The sequence below is a fragment of the Plectrocnemia conspersa genome, unplaced genomic scaffold (assembly GCF_051122295.1).
Source record: "Plectrocnemia conspersa isolate PC_06_02 unplaced genomic scaffold, ASM5112229v1 ptg000010l, whole genome shotgun sequence".
Classification (NCBI taxonomy): domain Eukaryota; kingdom Metazoa; phylum Arthropoda; class Insecta; order Trichoptera; family Polycentropodidae; genus Plectrocnemia; species Plectrocnemia conspersa.
This window is the reverse complement of record NW_028277174.1, coordinates 22,572,252-22,594,265: the sequence shown is the minus strand read 5'-3', so window position 1 is coordinate 22,594,265 and position 22,014 is coordinate 22,572,252. Positions and strand designations below refer to the sequence as shown.

The window sequence follows — 22,014 nt, the reverse complement described above, 5'->3', positions numbered from 1 at the left end:
CTTTCGATCTAAATAATTGATTATTCTAATTCAAGCTGATCAACATATGATCCACTTTGGTGTATGTTCAACTAGTAAAAGGCATATTCCAAGAATATTTTTTATATTACTAATTTTTTTCAATTACATATAATTTTCCGCATTTCCGTTCCTGACGCCCCTCAATTGATCGCCCGAGGCTACTACCTCCCATTCAATTGCGGGCCAGTTTGGAGACGTGTCAAGTGCCGGTGGCTGTGTGCTCCGAGAGGCGGTACTCGGTGACGGCAGCTCTCTTCTGGTAGCCCAACATGACAGGCAATTACCGCCTCCTCGTAAACAAAACTACCAACGGGACATGCTCGCACACACATACGGTCGAGAAGATGTATCGCGTATATAAAATGTCCTATAAGGCCAGAGCCGTTGCGACCTTTCGAGAATTCACCGAGTGTAGTTATTTCTCGGACGTGTCATCTATATTCCGAACGGTCGGTCTTCTCTAGATGCCTCAAATTCTGAAAACGCCTGATTAACCCGGTGTGTACGTAATAGATAGCGTGTAGTTGGTAACGTGTTGTTTCAGCCTTTGACCTCTCGAGGCGGTAACGGTGAAATTTACATAGGAAAAGCGAGTAGGGTGAATGTGAAAATTGACCACAAGCATCTGTGAACAATGTGTGTGTATATATAATGTATAATTGCTACAAGCTATGAAAGCTATTTAATTTACTTATAATACTGTATATTTTATAACATGCACATCGATGAATTAGAACTGCCTTATAATAGGGAAATAGGGAAAAATAATTTTATAAAAGCGACCCGAAGTTATTTAAATCTATAGGTGATAATCTCAAGGAAAATTTGATTATGTTAAAGTGCACGATAACATGTTTAATGAATGATAATGCGTTCCAGGTGGGCATGGTCCAGATGGAGACTTAAGCGCCACACATAAGTAAGTAGAGTGAAAATCCCCATCTCGACTCTGCACTTCAGCATTCCTGCGACAATGACAACCGTTTATCTCCCGACGGCGGTCATTTATCATACAATCGTTAAGAGGAGATCGAAACCCGTTTTCGGCGAAGGGGGATAATCCAGAAAATCAGGCAAGGGCCGGCGAAACACGCCACCATGCGAGTAATGAGTGTGCGGCCGAGTCACGATCCGGTCCCTGGTCCCAGACCGAACAAATGCGGAATTAATTTAAATTAAACACGTAAATATGTCGACAATGGCCGTAAATCAGGCCGCGGCGTGGCGTGTTCATTAGCCCGTCTTAATGGACGAATCATTCAATATTCGTGAGGCTCGATTCGATTGAGATAGGGCGGAGTCCCCCCGGTAAGGTGGTTGTTCTACCAGCGATCACACTGTGTAAAGGAGTGATCCGCATGACTAGATGCTATCGGGCAAGGGGTACGATGTGTGTTCTACTATGTGAATATTTAGAAGGTTTCATCGAGACATCGGTCGCTCACGAGATGTGATGTAAGCAATTAAGCGAGATTGTCGATTTTGTTCGAAAAAACGCTCAACATGCCTGACGTGCACGGAAAGGTTAGAGGTAGTGCTTGTGTGAGATGTTGTGGCTGACATAACATTGAGATCGATCTTTGATCGTGCAAAATGAGCTACAAGAGCACTTTTCGAATAACGTCTGAAAAATATGGCAATTTTTAAGGATACTTTTCTATACATAACATAAGAGATATGAAACATAGAGAAAATTACTTTCACCAGGGACGTAATTTTGGGGAGATAGGTAGGGCATTTCCTCCTCTTGAGTTGTCATTTCATGAAATACTATGCATCTTAAAGAAATCAAAATATAAAAAGAACGAATATTGACTAACGAACTTTCCTTCTCCCCGGAAAGAGTTAAAATTACGTCATTAATTATCGGGTTATCCTTCAAAGAAAATATAAAAAAAACAGTATCGAATCTATCCCGAAAATATGTCATTTTACTAAAATTTTCTATTTTGTAACCTTTATTATTATATAAATGATTTAATCCTATGTAAACTTGCAGGAAAGATTCAACTGTGTACTATTCAATATATTGCAATAAAATATATACAGATACCAAAGATTGCTTATATACTGCAATAAAATGCCTATGAAATTCAATTTGACAGTTGCGAAACATTTATTTGCTGTTCAAACCCAAACCTAACCTAATGAAAGTTCTGAAACTAATCAGTTTTACTCCAAAATACAAACTAAGCCAACTCATCTTTCACGGGAAAATAAGCAGAAGTACAGACAGGTGTCACATCTCGCTTAATGTTCCATAGTTAGTGTGCAATTGGACATTATACATTTTAAAAATATGATAGCTATCCTTACATATATTACTATTAATATAAGAGTATTAATAAAAGTATATTCAAACCAAATTTTGGTCAATAGGAGAGCGCAAAAACAATTATCACTTCTCAGAAGTCAAAAATCCGCGTCAAAAGCAATAAAATCGTGTCGGTGCCGTCGCAGTGGGAACGCTCGGTAACGAGCGTTCCCACTGCGACGGCGCCGACACGATTTTATTGCTTTTGGCGTGGATTTTTGACTTCTGAGAAGGGATAATTGTTTTTTGCGTTCTCCTATTGGTCAAAAATTGGTTTATATGTTCCTCATTTAATTTGTAATATTAATATAAAAATCCCCCCGGTTTTTTCTGTGCCGGCGACGGCACGATTTGAATGCTTTTGACGTGGATTCTAAAGCTTGAATTTCGCTAGGAAATTCCATATCATTTAATGAAATATAGAGAATTTCAATGAATTAAAAATATTAAAAAAAAACAACTACTGACTTGTTAACTTTTACCCTCCTCTGAAAAAAGCTGAAATGACACTATAAAAACATTTCTGTAACTCTAAAGTAAATTCAAGGTAATGCTTATATTTATCTTAATGTCTGGACAGTGAATATTCAAGGGCAGTAAAATATAAGGGATTTTATTATTTACTTATCATTGTTGGCGACACTGCCATTTACGCTATGACATGCTTGACATGTTTGCCTGGCCTCAGTCGCATTTGTGCAAAATTCATGCAGTTAAAAGCATAACAATTGCATGTTATTGCATATTTGTTACAAAAAGATTTTCTCAAATTTTTCTTGTTAGAATTTTTCTAATATTTTGTATTTATTTTTCCTCTAATGTACAAGTTAAGATATACTAGAAAATATTTTTTTATTATAATTAAATAAATCACGCATAATGGGTTAAAGAGAAACTTCAGCTGAAATTCCTCGCTTATTGGTTTATAGCATTATACATTGGAAAAATGGTGTCATACATTTGGAGCAGAAATAAATTATGTTTTTGGTCAAGAAAAAAAAAACACATTTTTCTAGTATTCGATACTCGATCACTTGTGTTTCCATTCGTAGTTAATTAATGCTTAAATTTAACGAAGGTAAAATATTTCGTGCATGAAAAAGTTCATAAGTTTATTTTGTAATGTGGAATTTTAATAAGCAATATATAAAATATTTGTTAACCTTATGAATAACTCTCTGCAAGAATCCCTTTCCGAAGAAAAAATCCGAATATTTAACTTACATAAATTCCCCAACAATTTGTTTTATGGAACAAAGTATTTATTTAAATGCACATGTATCTTAAAAATTACCCGTTGTATGAAACTTAAATACGAAGAACAATTTTATCTCTTATCCAAATAATTTCATTTTTTTGTTGGTTTTTAGATAACTGCAATCCACTCATAAATAAATAAGCTAACATCAATCGTTACTGAGCGGATTTTTTTCGATAGCAAAAATAATCAAGAATTAATTTAAAATACTAAACGTGCGATAGAAAATAAAAATGACTGTTTAAATAAAATATGTTATATCAAAGATTGACAAAAAAGATGAAACTAGAAATAATATACTATTGAACAGTTTATTTTAATGTTATTTCGAATACAGATGTATTATATGAAATATCATCCGAAAAAAGCTACAAAAATTCGGTAAATTTATGTATATACGAATTTGTAAAAGTATTTTTTATTTCAAGTTAAATATGAATTATTGAACATTTTTAACATCTCTACATTAATTATAGTTTTTTTAAGCATAGCTATTTAAACATTTTGGAACAAGACTATAAATAAAACTCAATCCAGATATTTATAAGTCAAATTATCATGGTCACAAAAATCATTATGTCTCATATATATTATGTACGTATATTTTTAGTTTATACAGTCAATTTTTGCATGTTTTTTTATTATTTTAAAACATTGTTTTATTCTTAACTTGAAGGTATTCTTCAAATAAAGCAATGATCTTTTATGTACCTGTTTTTTTTTTAAATAAAATGTCAAATCAAGCTAATCAAGCAATTAAAATTGCCGTTTAAAACTTTACTGTTATATTTTCACTATACAATAAAAAACATTAAAATACCTAATATGTTTTTATTTTATATTTAGAACTAATACAATTTTTAAAACTGTAAGTTCTTTTTTAGATACTAATAAATACATATATAGAGTATAGTATCTATTTATTCTATTGAATTTTTCAAGTAATTTCAAAACACTAATTTATTTTCTAAAAAATGTATAAAGTATTAAATGATTATTATTTTACTAATGAATTTATTTAATAATAAAAAAGCACGATAACATTTAAAGACTTTAATAATTAAAGCAATAAATATAACGTATCCTAAAACGTTAAGTCTTTAATTGAGAGATCACGAAAATTGAGTCTTTAGAATATATTAAATGTACAAATATGTATTAAAATATCTTTAAAAAGAATTTAAGAATATTTTTAAAAGCAAAAGTATTAAAAAACTATGAATTTTGCTTAAAAGAGAATTAACGATGTCTTACAGACGATGTGTTACACGGGAATTGATTAATATTATCTTTGTGACAAGATTCTATGGAACAATGAAATTTGAAAAAACGGAGTATATGACTTAGTTCCTTACCTTTGTCGCAGGTGTCGCCTCTCCAGCCAGGTAGGCACTGCTTATCTCCGTGAGGACCGCACTTGTAATGTCCAAACGCATCGTCACGTGGCCTGCAGAAAGTTGTACACGTGGCGTTGTAGTAATTGGTGTCGCACCTGACCCGCACGCGATATGCCACTCTAACTGTGGTGCCACGCCATTCCAGGGTGTGCCACTCTGCCGATGGATCTATGATCCCTGAGTACGACGCTTCCTCGATTATATGGTTTTCTTCTGAGAAAATGAAAACAGAAAAAATGTTATTTTTCATTACGAATATGTGTGAGATATTCTATTATCTGCTTCAAAGAAATTATTTGCACATCATTTATGAATTGATCTATACATTACTTATATAATATATTATATTATGCGAATGCATATCGAATTGCGTCAATCGCCCATTCCCACATTCTTCAGCGCAGCATCCTTACGGCGCAGCGCGTCCAAAGCCTTTCTTTTCCCGGCATCGAACGACGGCGACAATAAATTTCAAATATTAATTGAGACGGTGCTTATAGCAATCCTGCCCGTCGGCCATAAAATATTCGCATAAGCGTATAGAATTACGCGAAGAGTCTCGCGAAACCGATCAATGGAAGTTTGCGCAATTCAAGGAGCTTTGAGGACATTAATATGGCTTACAGGCGCACACTTAATATTTGACCAAACAGAGGATAAATCACGCGATTGTGATTAAGTAGGCGTGATTTATCTTGGATGCTTTGCTTATAAATTAAGAGATTCGGATGGGATCGATTTGATCGATTACCTGAGTCTGTCGTGTTGAAGTCGTCGAAAGCTTGCAGGATCAGCGTGAAGAATCTCTGTAACAAAAATTAAAAAATAGGATTAGTACAATGAAAATCTATCGTAGTTAATTAGTTAAACAAACGTCTCTCTTCATCATATAATTTTGAAAAATAAACAGACTTATTTAACGTATTTAGAAATATATACAATATTAAGCTTCTCAATCTCTTTAATTATAATAAAACATAACCACAAAGTATGCAATAAAAAATAATATATTCAATGTAAATTTATCCCTCATGTTTGTAATAAAACAATTAAGTAGCATTTAAATGTATTTTTTTATGATTTTTTAACTTAAAAAGTGAACAAGAAAAATCGTTAACGACACCCGTGCACTTCAAAAAGCAGCTTAAAACATACTGCATGGGCAGTGGGAGATGTTCCAGGTGTAGTTCTTAAAACACACTGCATGGTCAGTGGGAGAGGTTCCAGGTATAATTAGGGGTAAGCTTTTGTACGTTAAATCAAATATGTTTGCTTTTAAGTATTTATAAAATAAAGTTTTCTCAACCGCATAAAATGAGAACCGCGCGAATATCTTTTACTTTATTTCAACGTTTTATATTATAGAGGTGTTCAATATTTTTGATCAGTCAAACTGAATATCGTATTGTGTGAGGTTGGTGAGAGGTAAAAAAACAGTTCAACAATGTTTTGATCGTCGATCGTCTCAAGTCTTGATGCGATATGAAAGGAGTGTCTTTCGCGGCCGGGTCGCACAATAGCGATTTAGATTAGAGATTGTAGATGTTTGGCGTCCGATAGTCGTCGGTGTTGGTCGGACATTAACTCTGGCAGTAACCGATTGTGGTGATAGCATCTTCGAACGCTAAACAATCCGCCATTGTGTGAAACGGCCAGACGACCCAACGTATTCCATGTGGAAAATGCACGCAATATATCTTCACGTGGTCCACATAAAGACAATGCATCTTAATCAAACTTTAAAAGTAAACAAAACAAAATTTTGCTTACAGTTATTAATCACAAATTTAATTTACAATTAATATAGGATTATGAGCAATTTCCGGGAAGTATACAGTAACATCATTAAATTAATAAGACTCATTAATAAATGTCAAGTTAATTATTTTTTTGCGTCAAATCAATTTTAACATTACACCTAGACTAATAACCACAATTAATAATCCGCAATAATTTTGATTATATATCTGACCCACATCCGAGCGACGTCTGGCATAAATCAATCAAACCAATCCAATCCGATTATTAATAATCGATAATTAAATAAGTCTTGAGCAACCGAAAATTTTTTCCTCAACTAATAACGGTTGTTATCGATACGGTGTGTTCTTTCTCTTTGAGAAGACTTTCGAATCTTAGTTTGCGGGTTTGTTATTTTATCTTGGCAAATCATCTCGGGACGGTCATCAATTATTCCTCGGTCCATTGTCTTACATAGGAAATTACTCGGGCGTGTTGCAACCGGCACGGCGTGGTGCCAGTCTCTACTGAGAAGAGCTGAAGAAGAAGGAGTGCTTCTCAAAGAGTTTGGCGCACCTTTGACCCGAGTCTTTGACTCAAGAGGGATATGGGAACCGAATGGAAAAGAGGCTGTCATTCTTCCGACTATCCGTAGCAAGATGACATGACACACACGATAGATAATTGGACTTTGAATTGTTGCCGGACGTTGAGGCCGTCGTTGCAAATGTGTTATTTAAAACAGGGTCAAGAATTAACAAACAATGGCTTATAATAGACAATGCATTTAAGGCTATGCATATAATAAAAAACTAATTATATTAAATCCTGGAAATGCCAGTTTTAATTTTTTTCTTTAATTTTACACAAACTTGTGTAGATACTATGTAGTTGAAATGTAAGTATCTTTATTCATACCAGTGCCTAACCTTAACATCCCTAAGTGGGGTAAATATGAACCCCAAAATGATTGCGATTTCAACTATTTATTAAGTATTAATAATATGACTTTTATTTTAATCTATAATATTGCTATATATAGTGCTGAATCCGCCCTTATTATATTCCCACTATAAATTATTTTTTGTTAATATAGCATAACACACTAATTTTTGGAATGACCTATCATATTAACGCTTTCATTCTACGTTAATGGTCTATGTTCAAATAATAAATATTATCTCAGCATCCCCACACGTAGTGGTTAACGTGTTCGATCTTCTAAAGTTTAATTAAATACCATCTGTTTGCTCTGCAGCAACACAGATTAAACACATTACACGACCGACGCCATGTTCGAATGCCCGCCGTCGTTATTGACACGGCTGCGATCCGAATAGACATTTTCCCTTTAACTCTTAAGACACGTGTACGTGTGTGATTTTTGTTGGAAGTTTAAGAACATGTCGTGCATACCGGAACATTGGCAAAGTCACGACCCGAAATCGAACTCATTCGTGGCGTGAGTGACGAGGCCGTCACGTCTAATACTCAACCCTCACGGAGAGAGGTATGTGTCAGACACACGAGCTGAACGACAATACCACTGGTAAAAATCAGACGTGCGATCGGTTGGATTAGATATCATTTTCTATTGACACATAACTCGCGTTAAAACACATATAAATCACCTTTATAATTTAGAAAATAATAGGACAAAAATATTTTAACTGAAAGATTTAACTAGTTTTCCATTTACTATATCAAAATAACAATAAGAATATATTCACCAAAATGACCAACATTATACAAATCTGTTTTGATATTGATTTTTTTATGTAAAAATACATTATAATATTGTGTTATAAATCTGTGCCAAAATTAATTATAAATTTAATTTTTTAGTACAATAATTAACATTATTAAAATCATGTCAAGCAAAATATGTGCAATTGTACACACCAGTTTCGCACGTCCATGTTTCGACTCTTTGTCTATTTTTGAATCTCTCGTAATACGATAAAATTATCACATCATAAAAAGGGCAAACGGTAAGATGTTCATACGGTGAAACGTACACAATAAGAAGTCTGGAAACTATTTTATCGCCTCTAATTTAAATTAAAAATAACCATAGAGCAGATAGTTAGAAATATGTATCACAATCGTACCTAAAAATATTTTCTGTAAAAGTTTTTGTACAGTAAATAATATTGATATGATAATTTAATTGGCCTGTACAGTCGGCCCTCGACTTTCGAACGTTCGACTTTCGCACAATTCACTATTTCTCACATTAAAAAAAAACAATTTTTTTTTAAAAAGCGTGTTCATAGCGGTGAATCTTTTGCTTAAATCGATATGTTATGTTCAATTTTGCAAAATAAAAATATAATTAAAGAATATGTTCAATATTGTGGAAAATAAAGATATATTTCCACAATCTTTAATGAATTGTTTCCAAAAAAACACAGCAAAAAAAAAAACATGGATGAAATGGAAAATCTTTGTCATCGTAGATCGATGACCAACATCAAAAATATGTTTCTCTGAGTATTTCTATTATTCAAGCAAAAGCTCTTAGTTTGCACAAATTGGAAGGATAGATTAAAAAAATATTTTAACACGGTTTTTCAAGCAAGTCACGGTTGGTTTTACAATTTTAAAATGAGGTATTCTTTTCATAATATTAAATTTACTGGAGAATCGGCTAATGTGAATAAAGATGCTGCAAAAGAATTTATTTCCTAATTATCCAAAATTATTGAAGATGTAGAATATTCTTCTAGCCAAATATTTAATGTAGATGAGACAGGTTTATTTTGGAAAACTCTTAAACAATGAAAAATATGAATGAAGCCTTCACGCACCTTGACAATTTTTTTAATATTATGGAAGATTGTGATCCCAATGGAGAACGCATATCTTAAGTACGTGAGGCGATCAATAAAAACATAGCATGTTATAAAATACTATATGAAGAAAAGAAAAAGAATAGTGGAAAACAGTTAACTCTTGATAACTTTTCAAAGGAAACACCCGCAAACCCCACTTAAACGTGTCTCTTAAACGCCTCTTAAACATCTTATATTTACTTGATAAATAAATATTTTAAAATACACACAATTTCAATTTTTTTTACTTCCCTCGACTTTCGTACATTCAACATTCGCACACATTTTCAGGAATCAATTATGTGCGAAAGTCGAGGGCTGCCTGTATTATTAGGTAAATAATTTTGCTTAGACGATTTAAATTTTTTTAGCAATCATTTTAGCAATTATTTTTTCATTATGTTTTAAAAATACAAAGAAGCTGTATTTAACTTTTAAATGCCCCAAACACGGATTTCATATTAGTTCAGATGTATGTAGGGTTGTCTGTTTAATAATATTATTTGTAATAAACTATTCAAAACCATAGTGAAACTTACTGTGGTGACAGTTGCTACGCCTAATGAGATAACGGCGTTTTTTGGTGCATTAGATTCCGAAATTGGCGATAAAAACATGCTTATCGTAGAGTTAGATAACGTAATAGACACAATTTACAAAAAACAAAAACAATGATTACGAGACGCATGATGCGGAGAAATGTGTGGCGACCGTTGCTACGTGCAATTAAAAAACGACGTTTCTCGGAACCAGATTTAAACTGCTTTTTACTGTTTTACAGAAAATCAAATCCCGAAATGAATATTTTATACATTTTTTTAAAAATCTTCCGTTGTAACCTAACAGACGTTAACCCAATGGGTAGTAACCGGGTAAATTAATCAGATATAATGAAGCCCGATACAAGCAAGAATATTTTAACGTCCGATGAAAAGTCAGCATAAAGAAAGTATTCCGAAATGTCGATTGGACATTATTCCCTGTTATTAAAACGAAGTCTTCAAGTGAGTGTAAAGCTTCGTGTGCATGCGCACACGTATTCTCCCTTTTTTACACGCGTCACGTATTCAATTAACACTATCGAGATCATTTCTACTCGCGGTTGCGATCGACAGGCAGTTAATCTTGCTCTTGGCCTTAGTTTAATTTACACGATAGTAATTGAAGAGCGGACTATTACCCGACGGGAAATGCCATCGTTGGTAAGAGCGGGCGAAAGTTTGCGAAGATGTTTCTTTTACTGTTGCTAAATTAAATTGGGCTTGGCAATTTAATGAATAAAAAAACGCACACGCATCTGTGAGAATGTTGTAAATTGGATTGTAGGGTGAAAACATTAAAAAATGATTTGGGGAAAGCGGTTATTTTTGATACATGTCTTTCACTGTGTTGATTGGATTCATGCAGCATTACAATAATAAAGTCACTGCGAAAAATATATTTTACTGCAGCCAATGAAACATCATTCTGATTCACACATTAGTATTACAAATCATCAAATAACGTATTATGACTTTTTCATATAAGTGTTATATAACAAAATGGTATTAGTTATTATTTATAAAATAAAAAAGTAACAGTCGTAGAAAATATTAAATAGGTAAACTGACGCACTATATATGCATGTTATAAAAAACTATTTACAATCTCACAATTGCTAATACATACACTAATCTAAAAAATCTAATATATATATATATATATATATATATATATATATATATATATATATATATATATATATATATATATATATATATATATATATATATATATATATATATATATATATATATATATATATATATATATATATATATATATATATATGTATTTAGATTGTTTAAAAAAAAATATACAAATTATGCATCCCTGTCGTGTTTGATTCGAGCTTTGTTCAACTCGTCCGGATCTTCGAGATAACCAAGGGTCGGAGCACTACAATAATTCTAACGCGGCTAGGATAAGCACTACATACCATTATATAATACATTAAACTGAAATATATTTATAGTTAACCCAGCCGGTTGACTGAATTTTCAGTCGGGATCTCGCAGTAAATCAGCATCGGAACGGACTTAGCATAATACATACAATATCTTGGACCTCTTTTCTCCTGTCTACCTCTGTTTTATCTGCCGTTTTTGATCTGGAAAATGTGTTTGTTCTCTTGCGAGCATCGGGCAGACATGTTGTTGCGGAGGTGAACTTTCACCGTCGCGAACGAAATTTTCCAGCGATTGTATTAGGGCATCATCTGTGAGCGAATTGCGTTGGTAAATCAAACCCTTTACGGTCTAACGACGCATTTGAAAATATAGTTTATAAATTATACTGAATAAACAAATTATATGACTATTACTTGCACATATTTTTAAAATGTTTATAGCTATATATAATTTAGTAATGCATGTAGCGATACATAAATAATTATACTTTACTCATCATATGCAGACTAAACGTGATGCCAGTAACCCTAAAATTCCTATGCTGAAACAGAAGCAGCTTATGTCCGCGCGCATGCTTTCTGATCTCCTCTTCGACAATCTTACTTTTCAAGTTTAGATACAGTCTCAACTTGAAAAGTAAGATTGTCGCTCAATAAGTAAGTCACATGTGGAATTCAGAAGTAGACAAACCGATAACATTACATTTAGCAAATGCTCTGAAATCTGTTACAATAGCAGTGAAAGTCATAAGCCAACAATATGCTAATCTTTTAAGCGCATAAGGTATATTCTTTTTTTTAAATATTTTTCTCATAGCCTATAATAAATAAATAAGTAAAGAAGTACTATATTAAATAAAAAAATAGATTTCTTAAAAACAAGATGTGACATTAATATCATTGTTTTTTTGCTTCACTATAATTCTTTTTATTTAGACGAATCGCAAACTTTCTTTTTTTATTATCCAAAGCCATGGGTGTTTCATTTGCCTCTGAGAAAAATACGGTTATGTAAATAGACATATACCATAAAGTAAATTTAACCTTAGAAGAACAATTACAACACTATTCTTTAGAGCATTAATCCAAAGATGAACATCTACTAACCAATTGGAAAATTGACACAATCTAAAAACAGCATTAAATACAAAAAAAGCAACGTCGACACAGAATGATCAACAAATTTTTCAATCTTTCGAAATTTCATGTCAAAAAAGAACAAGTTTATCGGATAAATCAATAAATTGTCTTTTTTTTAAAAACGCCATGATCTTAAGGAATAAATTCTTCCTTAAATTTTATATTATTATTCTTCAAAATATTTTTTAATATTTTTTCTTGTTATAAAACGTGATTCGTTATATATTTTTTGTAAATATTATTGTTTGTTGTATTATTTGTGAACCATTTATAAAAAATAAATTAAGCTAAGCCTCGTATTATTTCAGTATTTAGTTATAAGTAAAATATTCCAAAAAAAATAATGTATGATATTCCTAATAAATTTTGAAAATTCTAGATTTTTTCGAGAATATATTCTCTAAAAAATTCAAAATTTTTTGGTAAAATCTTTTAATTTATTAAAAGATTTTCAGAAATATTGTAATGCATATTTTTTATTTTCATTGTAATGCATATTTTTTTATTGTAATGCATATTACAATAAAAAAATATGCAGTAATGCACGCGAATCATATCATATGATGGACTCGTTATACTGCATTTTTCATTAAAAAAGAGTTGTCTTATAAGCTTTACAAATCATAATTATATTATTATTTGAGATGCAATAAAAAAATATATAATTGGTTGTGCGTGCCGGTTGGCGTGCTTGTGTGCGTATAAATTCACACGTGTGTTTATCGCTTTATTAGTGTCATATTATTCATATTAAACAAATAATATTTAATAAGAATGCGCTGGAAATCTAGTTTGATGTAATATCAGCAGCGCTTGGGAATTACACGCGTTAAGCAAGCGTCGCGGCGAAAAGGTTAAACTATGTATACTATTTTAGTAATGTAATATTTATAAAAAATAAAAGTATTTCATCTATTTTTATTTTTAGTCCGAAGCAAGATGAGTTATGCTTAGTATTTTTAATATTGTGACGCATTGGTCATGATAATCTTGATTTATTTTAAATAGATAAATAAATAAAAAAATAATTTTACGTGTTCTTTAAAATAAACACACTCACCTTAATTGTAATCGGCTAGAATATGGAGAACAGTGAAGAACTACATTTTTTTTATGGGTGGCAAATATAAAAACGGTGTTTTTCCCATTTTTGTGTTATAACATTGAACACAGTATATATTAAGTTTAATGAATTAGATGAGGCATTAATTAATTAATATTAAATCTAATTTTAACATGATCAATGTTATGCATGTCCATAATAAAAAAATGAAAATGGTTGTTAAAATTACAGAAAAATTGTTTAAATCGGTAAACAGATAATATTATGGAATGTATCAGTTGTAGTATTTAAATTAACGGCAAAATATTTATGAAGCTCATATTTGTCTTTCTGCTATAAATTACACTGGGCTACTTTTAAATGTTTCACATATTTTTTTAAAAATATTTTTGATACCTTATTATATATTAAATTAATTTTTTATAAATTATTATTGAATTTTATAAATGTAACGTTAGACCGAAATGTGTTATTGTTGCTAAAATGTTATTAATATTATCAAAAGCTCCCGAAAAACGAAAATGTCCGGATAGCAGAAAAACACAGATGGTATACTATAAGCGGAATTTATTTATACGAAAATATTAAACATTTTAGCGATCCCCGCGTCTGTATTGTTTCCTAATATATATATAAATTTATTTTGTTAGGTCAAGGTAAGATATTATTAATCTCAGAATTGTTGTATTATTTTATAACAAGAAAAAATCTTTAACGAAAAACTAGCAGGAAAATCTGATGGGATGGGGAAAATATTTAACAAATCTAACTTTATAATATTATATTATATATAACAAGATTTCAATATTAAAATAAATATATTTATAAAATATATAACTTTAGTTTCATATAATAATTTAATATATAATTTAAGTTATCTCATCATAGTTTCCTATCTGTCTTCGCGCGTGATACTCCATGCCATAAAACTAACTCGTATCAGGAGAACATAACTGAAACACAATTTTCGTGAGAATTTGCCCTCGATTCGCACGTGCTCCAACATTAGGGTGGCATAAGTTCATAGAAGGTATCGCAAAAATTATTTATTAAATTTCGCAGACAGTTTACACGCGCGACCCATACACGCTACAAACTTTATATTAGTGGCGGGCGATAAACGTGTTCAAGCCAAGAACATGCGATTTTAGACAAGCTGGCGATCGCTACCAATACGGTTGCTCAATAATGGTCGTGATAATGAACTTATAGTTCGCAGGTGCAAATGCTATCTAATAAACAGTTAACCTTTTAACAATTATTGTATTTTATACTTCAAATAAATATCGACATGATTGAGGGATAACATACTGAACATTTTGCTTTTTGATATTTAGTTTAAACAATACACATAGTTATATTATCTTGATTTATAACAAATATTCGTTGAGGTATGTGTATACATATATTCAAGAGAGCCATTTATATATGTAGATATATTAAAAAACGCTTCTTCAGAAAGATTAGAAAAATATAAGTTAACTCAACATTGAATTACTCCAAAATGTATGCGAATTTAGTCCAGGGGGAGATAGATAAATATATCATCGTTAGGGTCCTAAAGTTGAACTGAAAAAACGATTGCATTTAATAGAGCTATCATAAATGTTATCAGGAGTAACTATAATATTTAAACTTATATGACGGTTTTTGACCAATAAATGGTCTTAAAATTGCATATAACAGGGGTATCTAATTTTTTATTGTAAGTTTAATTTTTGTACCATTTCCTTTCCTTTCCATTTAAGAACTAGAAAAAATCAGTTTAACTTGACTTTTAACAGAGCTGGTTATTAATTTTTTTTTCTATGCAAAACCTTGTTCTATTGTATTCTAATTATTTCTCTGCAAGATCAGGAAAATCTAGGAAAACCTAATATCTCATTGACTTACTCAGTTGGTACAGATTTACCCCGTTGTAACGCATTGGGCTTACGCCTGTCAGGTTACAATGGAAGATTTAATAAAAATATATCAATATCACGATATTCGTCCCAAAGATTAGGAAAATATAGGAAAACATAATTTTTGATATTCGATCGGAAATATAATTATATAATAATCAGTAATTTCGATCTCCCTTAGACACGATAGAAATTTAAAAACATTAGGGTTTATATGGAATTTGAAGCAAGGATGTTTCGATATTGAAAAGTAATAAAAAATAAGTGTTTTTAGAATTAAATATAAAATAGTATATAATTATGTTCATTAGAGACTCATATTTTATTAAAAATCCATGTTAGATGGATTTATAATGTGCTATAAAAGTGTTGTATTGCTTTTATACAAAATAATGTTTTGTTTTAAGTACATAATTACAAATTATGTAAGAATATCTATATACTTAATTGAAATATAAGAAGTACTAGAACAAAATTATTTTGTTTTTGCTCCTAATTTTTATAATTTAATCAATTCAATAAAAATATTAAATAATAATAAAAAAATATAAAAATAGACTTTTTTGATTGATTCATAGTATATTTTAACGTTTTTTTATAGAACAACTAGCAGCAGTATTTTTAGTAATGAATATCTGAATTTTGCCAGTTTTTCAATTATAAGTTAAACCCTATATATATTTGTCAGTTTGTGTCGCCAGTGTATCGCGTAGCACCAAGGTAGTCAACTAAATCGGCCCCCACAAATTATGAATTTATTTGCCTACTATAATTTTTTCTATATACATAATTATATTATTGAGTGGAATTATTTTTATTTAATCTGATTTATACGTTGTTTTATATTATATATACAATGTATAAAATGTTTTATGTGCTTATACAACACTGGGAAATAAATAAGTGAAAATTCAAATAAATTGATATTTACCATTGAAAAATTCTAGGGTTCAATTGGCTGCGTAGCGCAACATTTTGGTATGGTTTGCTAATAATATGTATTTAAGTATAATATATAATTAAGGACTACTATTTATATTTAAGAAAATAACTGGATTTAATCAATTGAGTATTTTTAATATAAATTAAAAAAAAATATATTATATATTATAATTTTTTAGGCTCAATTTGTCGCACAATAAAAATAATAATGAATACCTCTGATATGAAATTAAGATCAACATATATGTATATATACATATAATAACGAAATTGATTAAATATTATATTTTATTCGCATAAGTTCGTAGACGATTCACGCGCGGCCCATACACGCTGCAAAGCATTTCAACATTATTTACAGCGAGCAATAATCGTTTGTTTGTTCGCCAGCTGATAACACGCGAATCGAACAGCTTGGCAATCGCTGCTTTAATATGCGCAATTAATTCATACATACACGAACCAAAGGCGTGTAAAGCTGGTCAGCCCCGGGGCAAATTATGGCAACGATTACTGTAAAGCGGCGCGCGTCGTGAACATGATCACAACCGTAGTGCCGAAACGTTGGATAAAATAAAAATTCAGAAGTTATTGTTATTGTTTTTTGTGTTTTAATTTCTTCACCTTGTGTTTGTGCGATCGATAACGAAACTGTGTATCTATCAATTTCCGAGAATTAAGCGTATCTGTAATGATCGGGTGTGCGTGTAGTAATCAAAGATAATTCTCTAGGTAAAATTATATAGTGCTCGTCTGCCATTGAGCAGACGGTTCTCCACAAAGGGATGCAGTAATTGAGCGAGATGCAGTAAAATCGAACCGACGATATTTCGACAAAAAGTGGCCCTTTTAATTTGTTGTAGAATATATTTATACTACATATATATGTACATACATATATTTGATTAGATATTACTAACACTAAAAGACAGTTTTTTAATTCGATGCATGGGGGGAAAAACTAAGATGCGTTCAATGTTTAACACATGATGTTCATTCATCAAAATCAAATATATTTCTTTAAAACGAATAATTATATCTAAACAAAAATGTTTAATTATTCACAGGTGGCTAACATCAAAACTTTCTACACTTCTTTGGGTTTCGTTAGCCATTTTTGCTACAGCATTTGTAGCATAAAATAATAAAAAATAATATTTAATAGCATACTTCTATAAATTAAATTAAATACACGTGTCTCATTACCTATCGTTAGCAGCTAATGAGTTATTTATTGGTTTTAACGTCCGTTAAACGATCACCAGTAATAAAAGCGTTCAGATCTCCGATCAAACTGTCCGAGCGCTCTTTTTTACTTTTGCATTTAGCCTGTTCGGACAATTCGTTCGGCCATCCGGTCTCGTTTAACCTGTGGGCATATTCTCGTTTGCCTTTCGCCGGGTGTAAATCTCGATAAGATCTCGCCAGATAAATACGGAAAAATTGAGTTAATGTTTTAATATACGTGGCGTGTGAGAACGACGCCCCAGGATAGAAGGAAAGGATCGAATTGTTGTATGTTTAACGGAAGAAATTGCGACACGCGCTGTGTCTGTCATTCGTGTGTCAATCACTTTATGTCGGTATTTATGCGAAGTATGTAGTTGTAGAGTTTAAGAAATTAAATGCGATTATCTTAAACGTTAAAATATACTCGGGGCGAAAATAATATCTGAGCCGCTGGAGGGAAATTGTGAGAATTATGAGGCTTTTACATGATCATTATTTCACTGCGATTTCTCTTTGCATATTTAACACTACAAAGTATAATGGTTTAAGTAAGTAGCTTTATTAAAAAAAAATGATGGGCATGGGAAAGTAGAAAGGGTGAGATTAAATTGTATTAACGTGTGTTTTTAATAATAATTCTGACTATCTATTAAAATAAAATAATTACTTTAAATATTTTAAATACAAATGTATTTTTATATGCAGAAAAGAATATGGCAATATCTAATTTAATAGTAAAATAATCAGAAATTCAAACAAAACTGCTTTTTGTTATGAGGTGAACCTAATAACCTAATTGCAATATATAAAATTATAAGTTTAAAGTTTCGTTTAGTTAAAAATCATCCTAATTTGAAAAAAATATATAGTAATTCAAAAAATATATATAATATTTGCTAATCAATTTTTTATGTCTTTATTATTCTTTTTTGCCTAATGTTAATAATATTTAAATTACTGGATTATAAACTAGTGAGTCACCGGCAATTACGAAAACATGAGCGACGCGACATTGACAGATATTAGATGCAAACAAGCAATAAGTAATTTTCTAATTCATTTAGAGCATGTCTACTAAAATTATTTTTATGGACAAAATGCTTAGATCTACTTGAAGAGAAATTTGCCAGTCATTATTAAGCCGCTGGTCTAATTATTTGTTGTTAAACATTTAAAAAGTCGAAACAATTGATTTAAATAGCAATCAGAGTGTTTCGCTGGTCCTTCGATGCCTCGATAAGACGGTCTTTCTACAAGGATTTAGGTAGCATGCAAAAAAAGCATACCCGCTGACATTTTTTTAGGGAAGAAAAAAATATCTTTAATCTCCTCAATGCTGATAACATTAACTATTAATTTTTGTACTTAAGTTATATGGTGTCGCAACTTGCTCTGTTTTTTTCATATATGTCAGTAAAATTTTATTAATTTTGTACTTCAGATTTCTAACCATAAGGGGTTTGAATTTGAAGCCAGTAAGATGCAGGTGGGAACTAATGAGAATTTTATTAGATTATATTACATATTGCGATAGACTATGATGTGCGAGATCGTTTTCTCCGAGCAGTGAAGGAGAAGCTGGCGTAGGGATGATGTACGTGGAAGATCCTCGCACTCGCATATGTATTAAATAAGTATACGCCTATAGAAAGTGATAGATTTCACCGAGGGGATAATTCTGAAATTTCGTAAATTCTAATTTTAATTAAAAAATATTCTCAGAAAAAAAATGTTATGCAATTATGTGATGTAATACCGTTTCTAAAGTCATCAAAAAAAAATTTTCTTCGTTCTTTTTTTAATGGTGATAATTAAATTCCCCCCTTTTATATATCTTTTTAGTTGTTGATAAAAAACAAGTGAGGGAACGTTTTTATCAAGTGCGCCGAAATCGTGATATTTCTCGAAGGCCCTCGTCAATATTGAAGCGGATCCGCATCCATCATCCGCGGAGTCCGTGGATTATCGTCGGCCCCAGTTGGCCACAAAGCGCTACCGCGGTAGCCATCTATCATTGTCTATGGTCCGAGCGCTTTGTATTATCGATTGATTCAGTGCGCATTCAAATATCGACCATTGCCTCCCCTTTTAAAATGGACGCGTCGCTTATTTACACACAACTAAAAAAATCAATTGTATAGAATTTCCTGCCGAAGAGCGGTTAAAATTTATTTAGATTGAATGCAATTTTGATTATATAACTTAATGGTTATGGCCAAATCGTGACTGCGCAAAATTTAAGTAATTTTGTAATTAAATGGGGTATTGTGATCGATGAAAAATTATTCACATACACTTACCGGTTGTTCCGATAAATCTTTATAAAATGTATATGTATTTTTAATTAACATTCAAGTTAGTGTTTCTTTATTACGTGAATAGATACAAACAACGCTTTAGATGGGCAGATGCAACTGATGCTTAGGCATAGGGCCCAGAAATAGAGCTGATAAATATTATGCACTCTGTGCGAAAATCTGACCCTGGATCTGTTATGAATATATATTTTATGTTACGGTCTTATATCTTTATTATTATTGCTGCTGCCAAAAAGACTCTTTTCGAAAAAAAACTTTATTTCTATTGATTTAAAGGAAATAAAAAAAAGTAATACTAGTTATTGAGAAAATTCACAGCTGCAAATTATTTACTCGAAGTATTAATAATTTATGGATTTTCAGCAAATAAAAAGTCTTTTTTTTTCTCCATTAATATGTATGTATGTGACTGCTTGTTTGACGGTTTTTAGATTAAAACTAGCTGTAATTATTACCTTTAAGATAAGAAAATAAATTTCGTAAAATAAAAAAACTGCAAAATAAGGTTTATATAATGCAGAAAAACACAGGAAAAAATGTTGACTACCTGCTTTGTTAAACTGTGTTTAGAGTTAGTGCAATAATTATTAAATAAAATATAAAATTTCAAATATGAAAGAATACGTGACAAATAGTTTGACAAATATACTAATAACGATATTGTATTTAATCATTCATACATAAATATAAAAAAGACAAATTACTACCTAAGGTACAAATATCAGTTTTATTATACTTTTATAAGCTATTCAGTATGCTTATGTATATTTGAATCAATTTCATTAATTACACCTGACCACGAATTTACTGTAGGGTCCTCGGACAATGGTGACCCTAACGTTGCCGTACGCTTTTGTCCACATTAATCTCTTTGGAACGACATCCCTTATAATTTATGCAAACGTGGGGTAACATTATCTTAATGCCGATCAACGAATAAACACAAACAGCGTCGATCTATCGTGACGAATTAATCGGAGCAAGTGCAAACCGTCCCATGATCACGATCTATTTTTTTTTAGTTAAATTCTATAAACTATTAAGGGTAGATAAATATGTTTGGGGGTGACTTAGTGAAATCGCCGTGTCACTGTCCGGTGCTACAGTACGAACATTCTCGACATGTCTATCATGACGTTATCTCACATCTTCATCAAGCCGCGGCTGTAATGTACCCTCTAGAGCTGGTGTTCGAGATTGAGATCGACGATATACGAATCGAGCATTTGAAGACCGACGAACAGTTCTATCATCGGCGTAGAATTGTTAATGCGTCTAGGATGCGCGTTGTATCTATATAATGTATTCATTTTATTGTATTACTTTAGAAATAACAATGGATAGATAAGTAGCTTGAAATAAATTAGATGGTTTCTTAAAATGTCCATGCCGTATTTTTAATGGGAAACGGTCTTAAATAAATACAAGTATTAAGAGACAGAGAGAGAGAGAGCCGGTGCTAAAATACGCAAGACCCGAGGCAAGAATCGGGTGCGGGGTCCTCTTCCAAAAAAAGATTTATAAATATGTTTATTTTTATTATTTAATTTTATAAAAAAAAAAGCATATTTTTCAATATTGTATATTATATACAACCCAGAATTCAAGAACTCATACTAATTTATTTTTGAAACTTGAATTGTATATGAAAAACTGAAGCTCAAAAATATGTGTTAGAGATTAAGATTATTAAGTATATTAAATAAAATAAATCATGACACACTGAATGAGCAGCGGAAGAGGTTCCAGATGTAGGTCAAGTGCAAGAAGTGGGAGTAAACTATTGCGTTTGTACATCATGAGTTTGATTTTGAGTATTAAAAAAAAGAGTTTTTTTTTTTAAAAAAACCGTAAAAGTAAAACCACCTGAAACGAGAACCGCATAAATCAAGGGTTAAGTTCTTG

General features: G+C 31.3%; 1 protein-coding gene across 1 annotated transcript in view; it reads right to left on the bottom strand.

Annotated features, from left to right (window-relative positions):
• The window catches only part of Ser (protein serrate), a 234,395-nt gene that overhangs the window by 53,049 nt on the left and 159,332 nt on the right, over positions 1–22,014 (bottom strand). Inside the window, exons 4-5 of the mRNA XM_088194899.1 lie at positions 5,742–5,796; positions 4,949–5,203 (exon numbers count right to left, since the gene is read on the bottom strand). Coding sequence (XP_088051025.1) covers positions 4,949–5,203; positions 5,742–5,796 — 310 coding nt within the window. The remainder of the gene's footprint in view (positions 1–4,948; positions 5,204–5,741; positions 5,797–22,014) is intronic.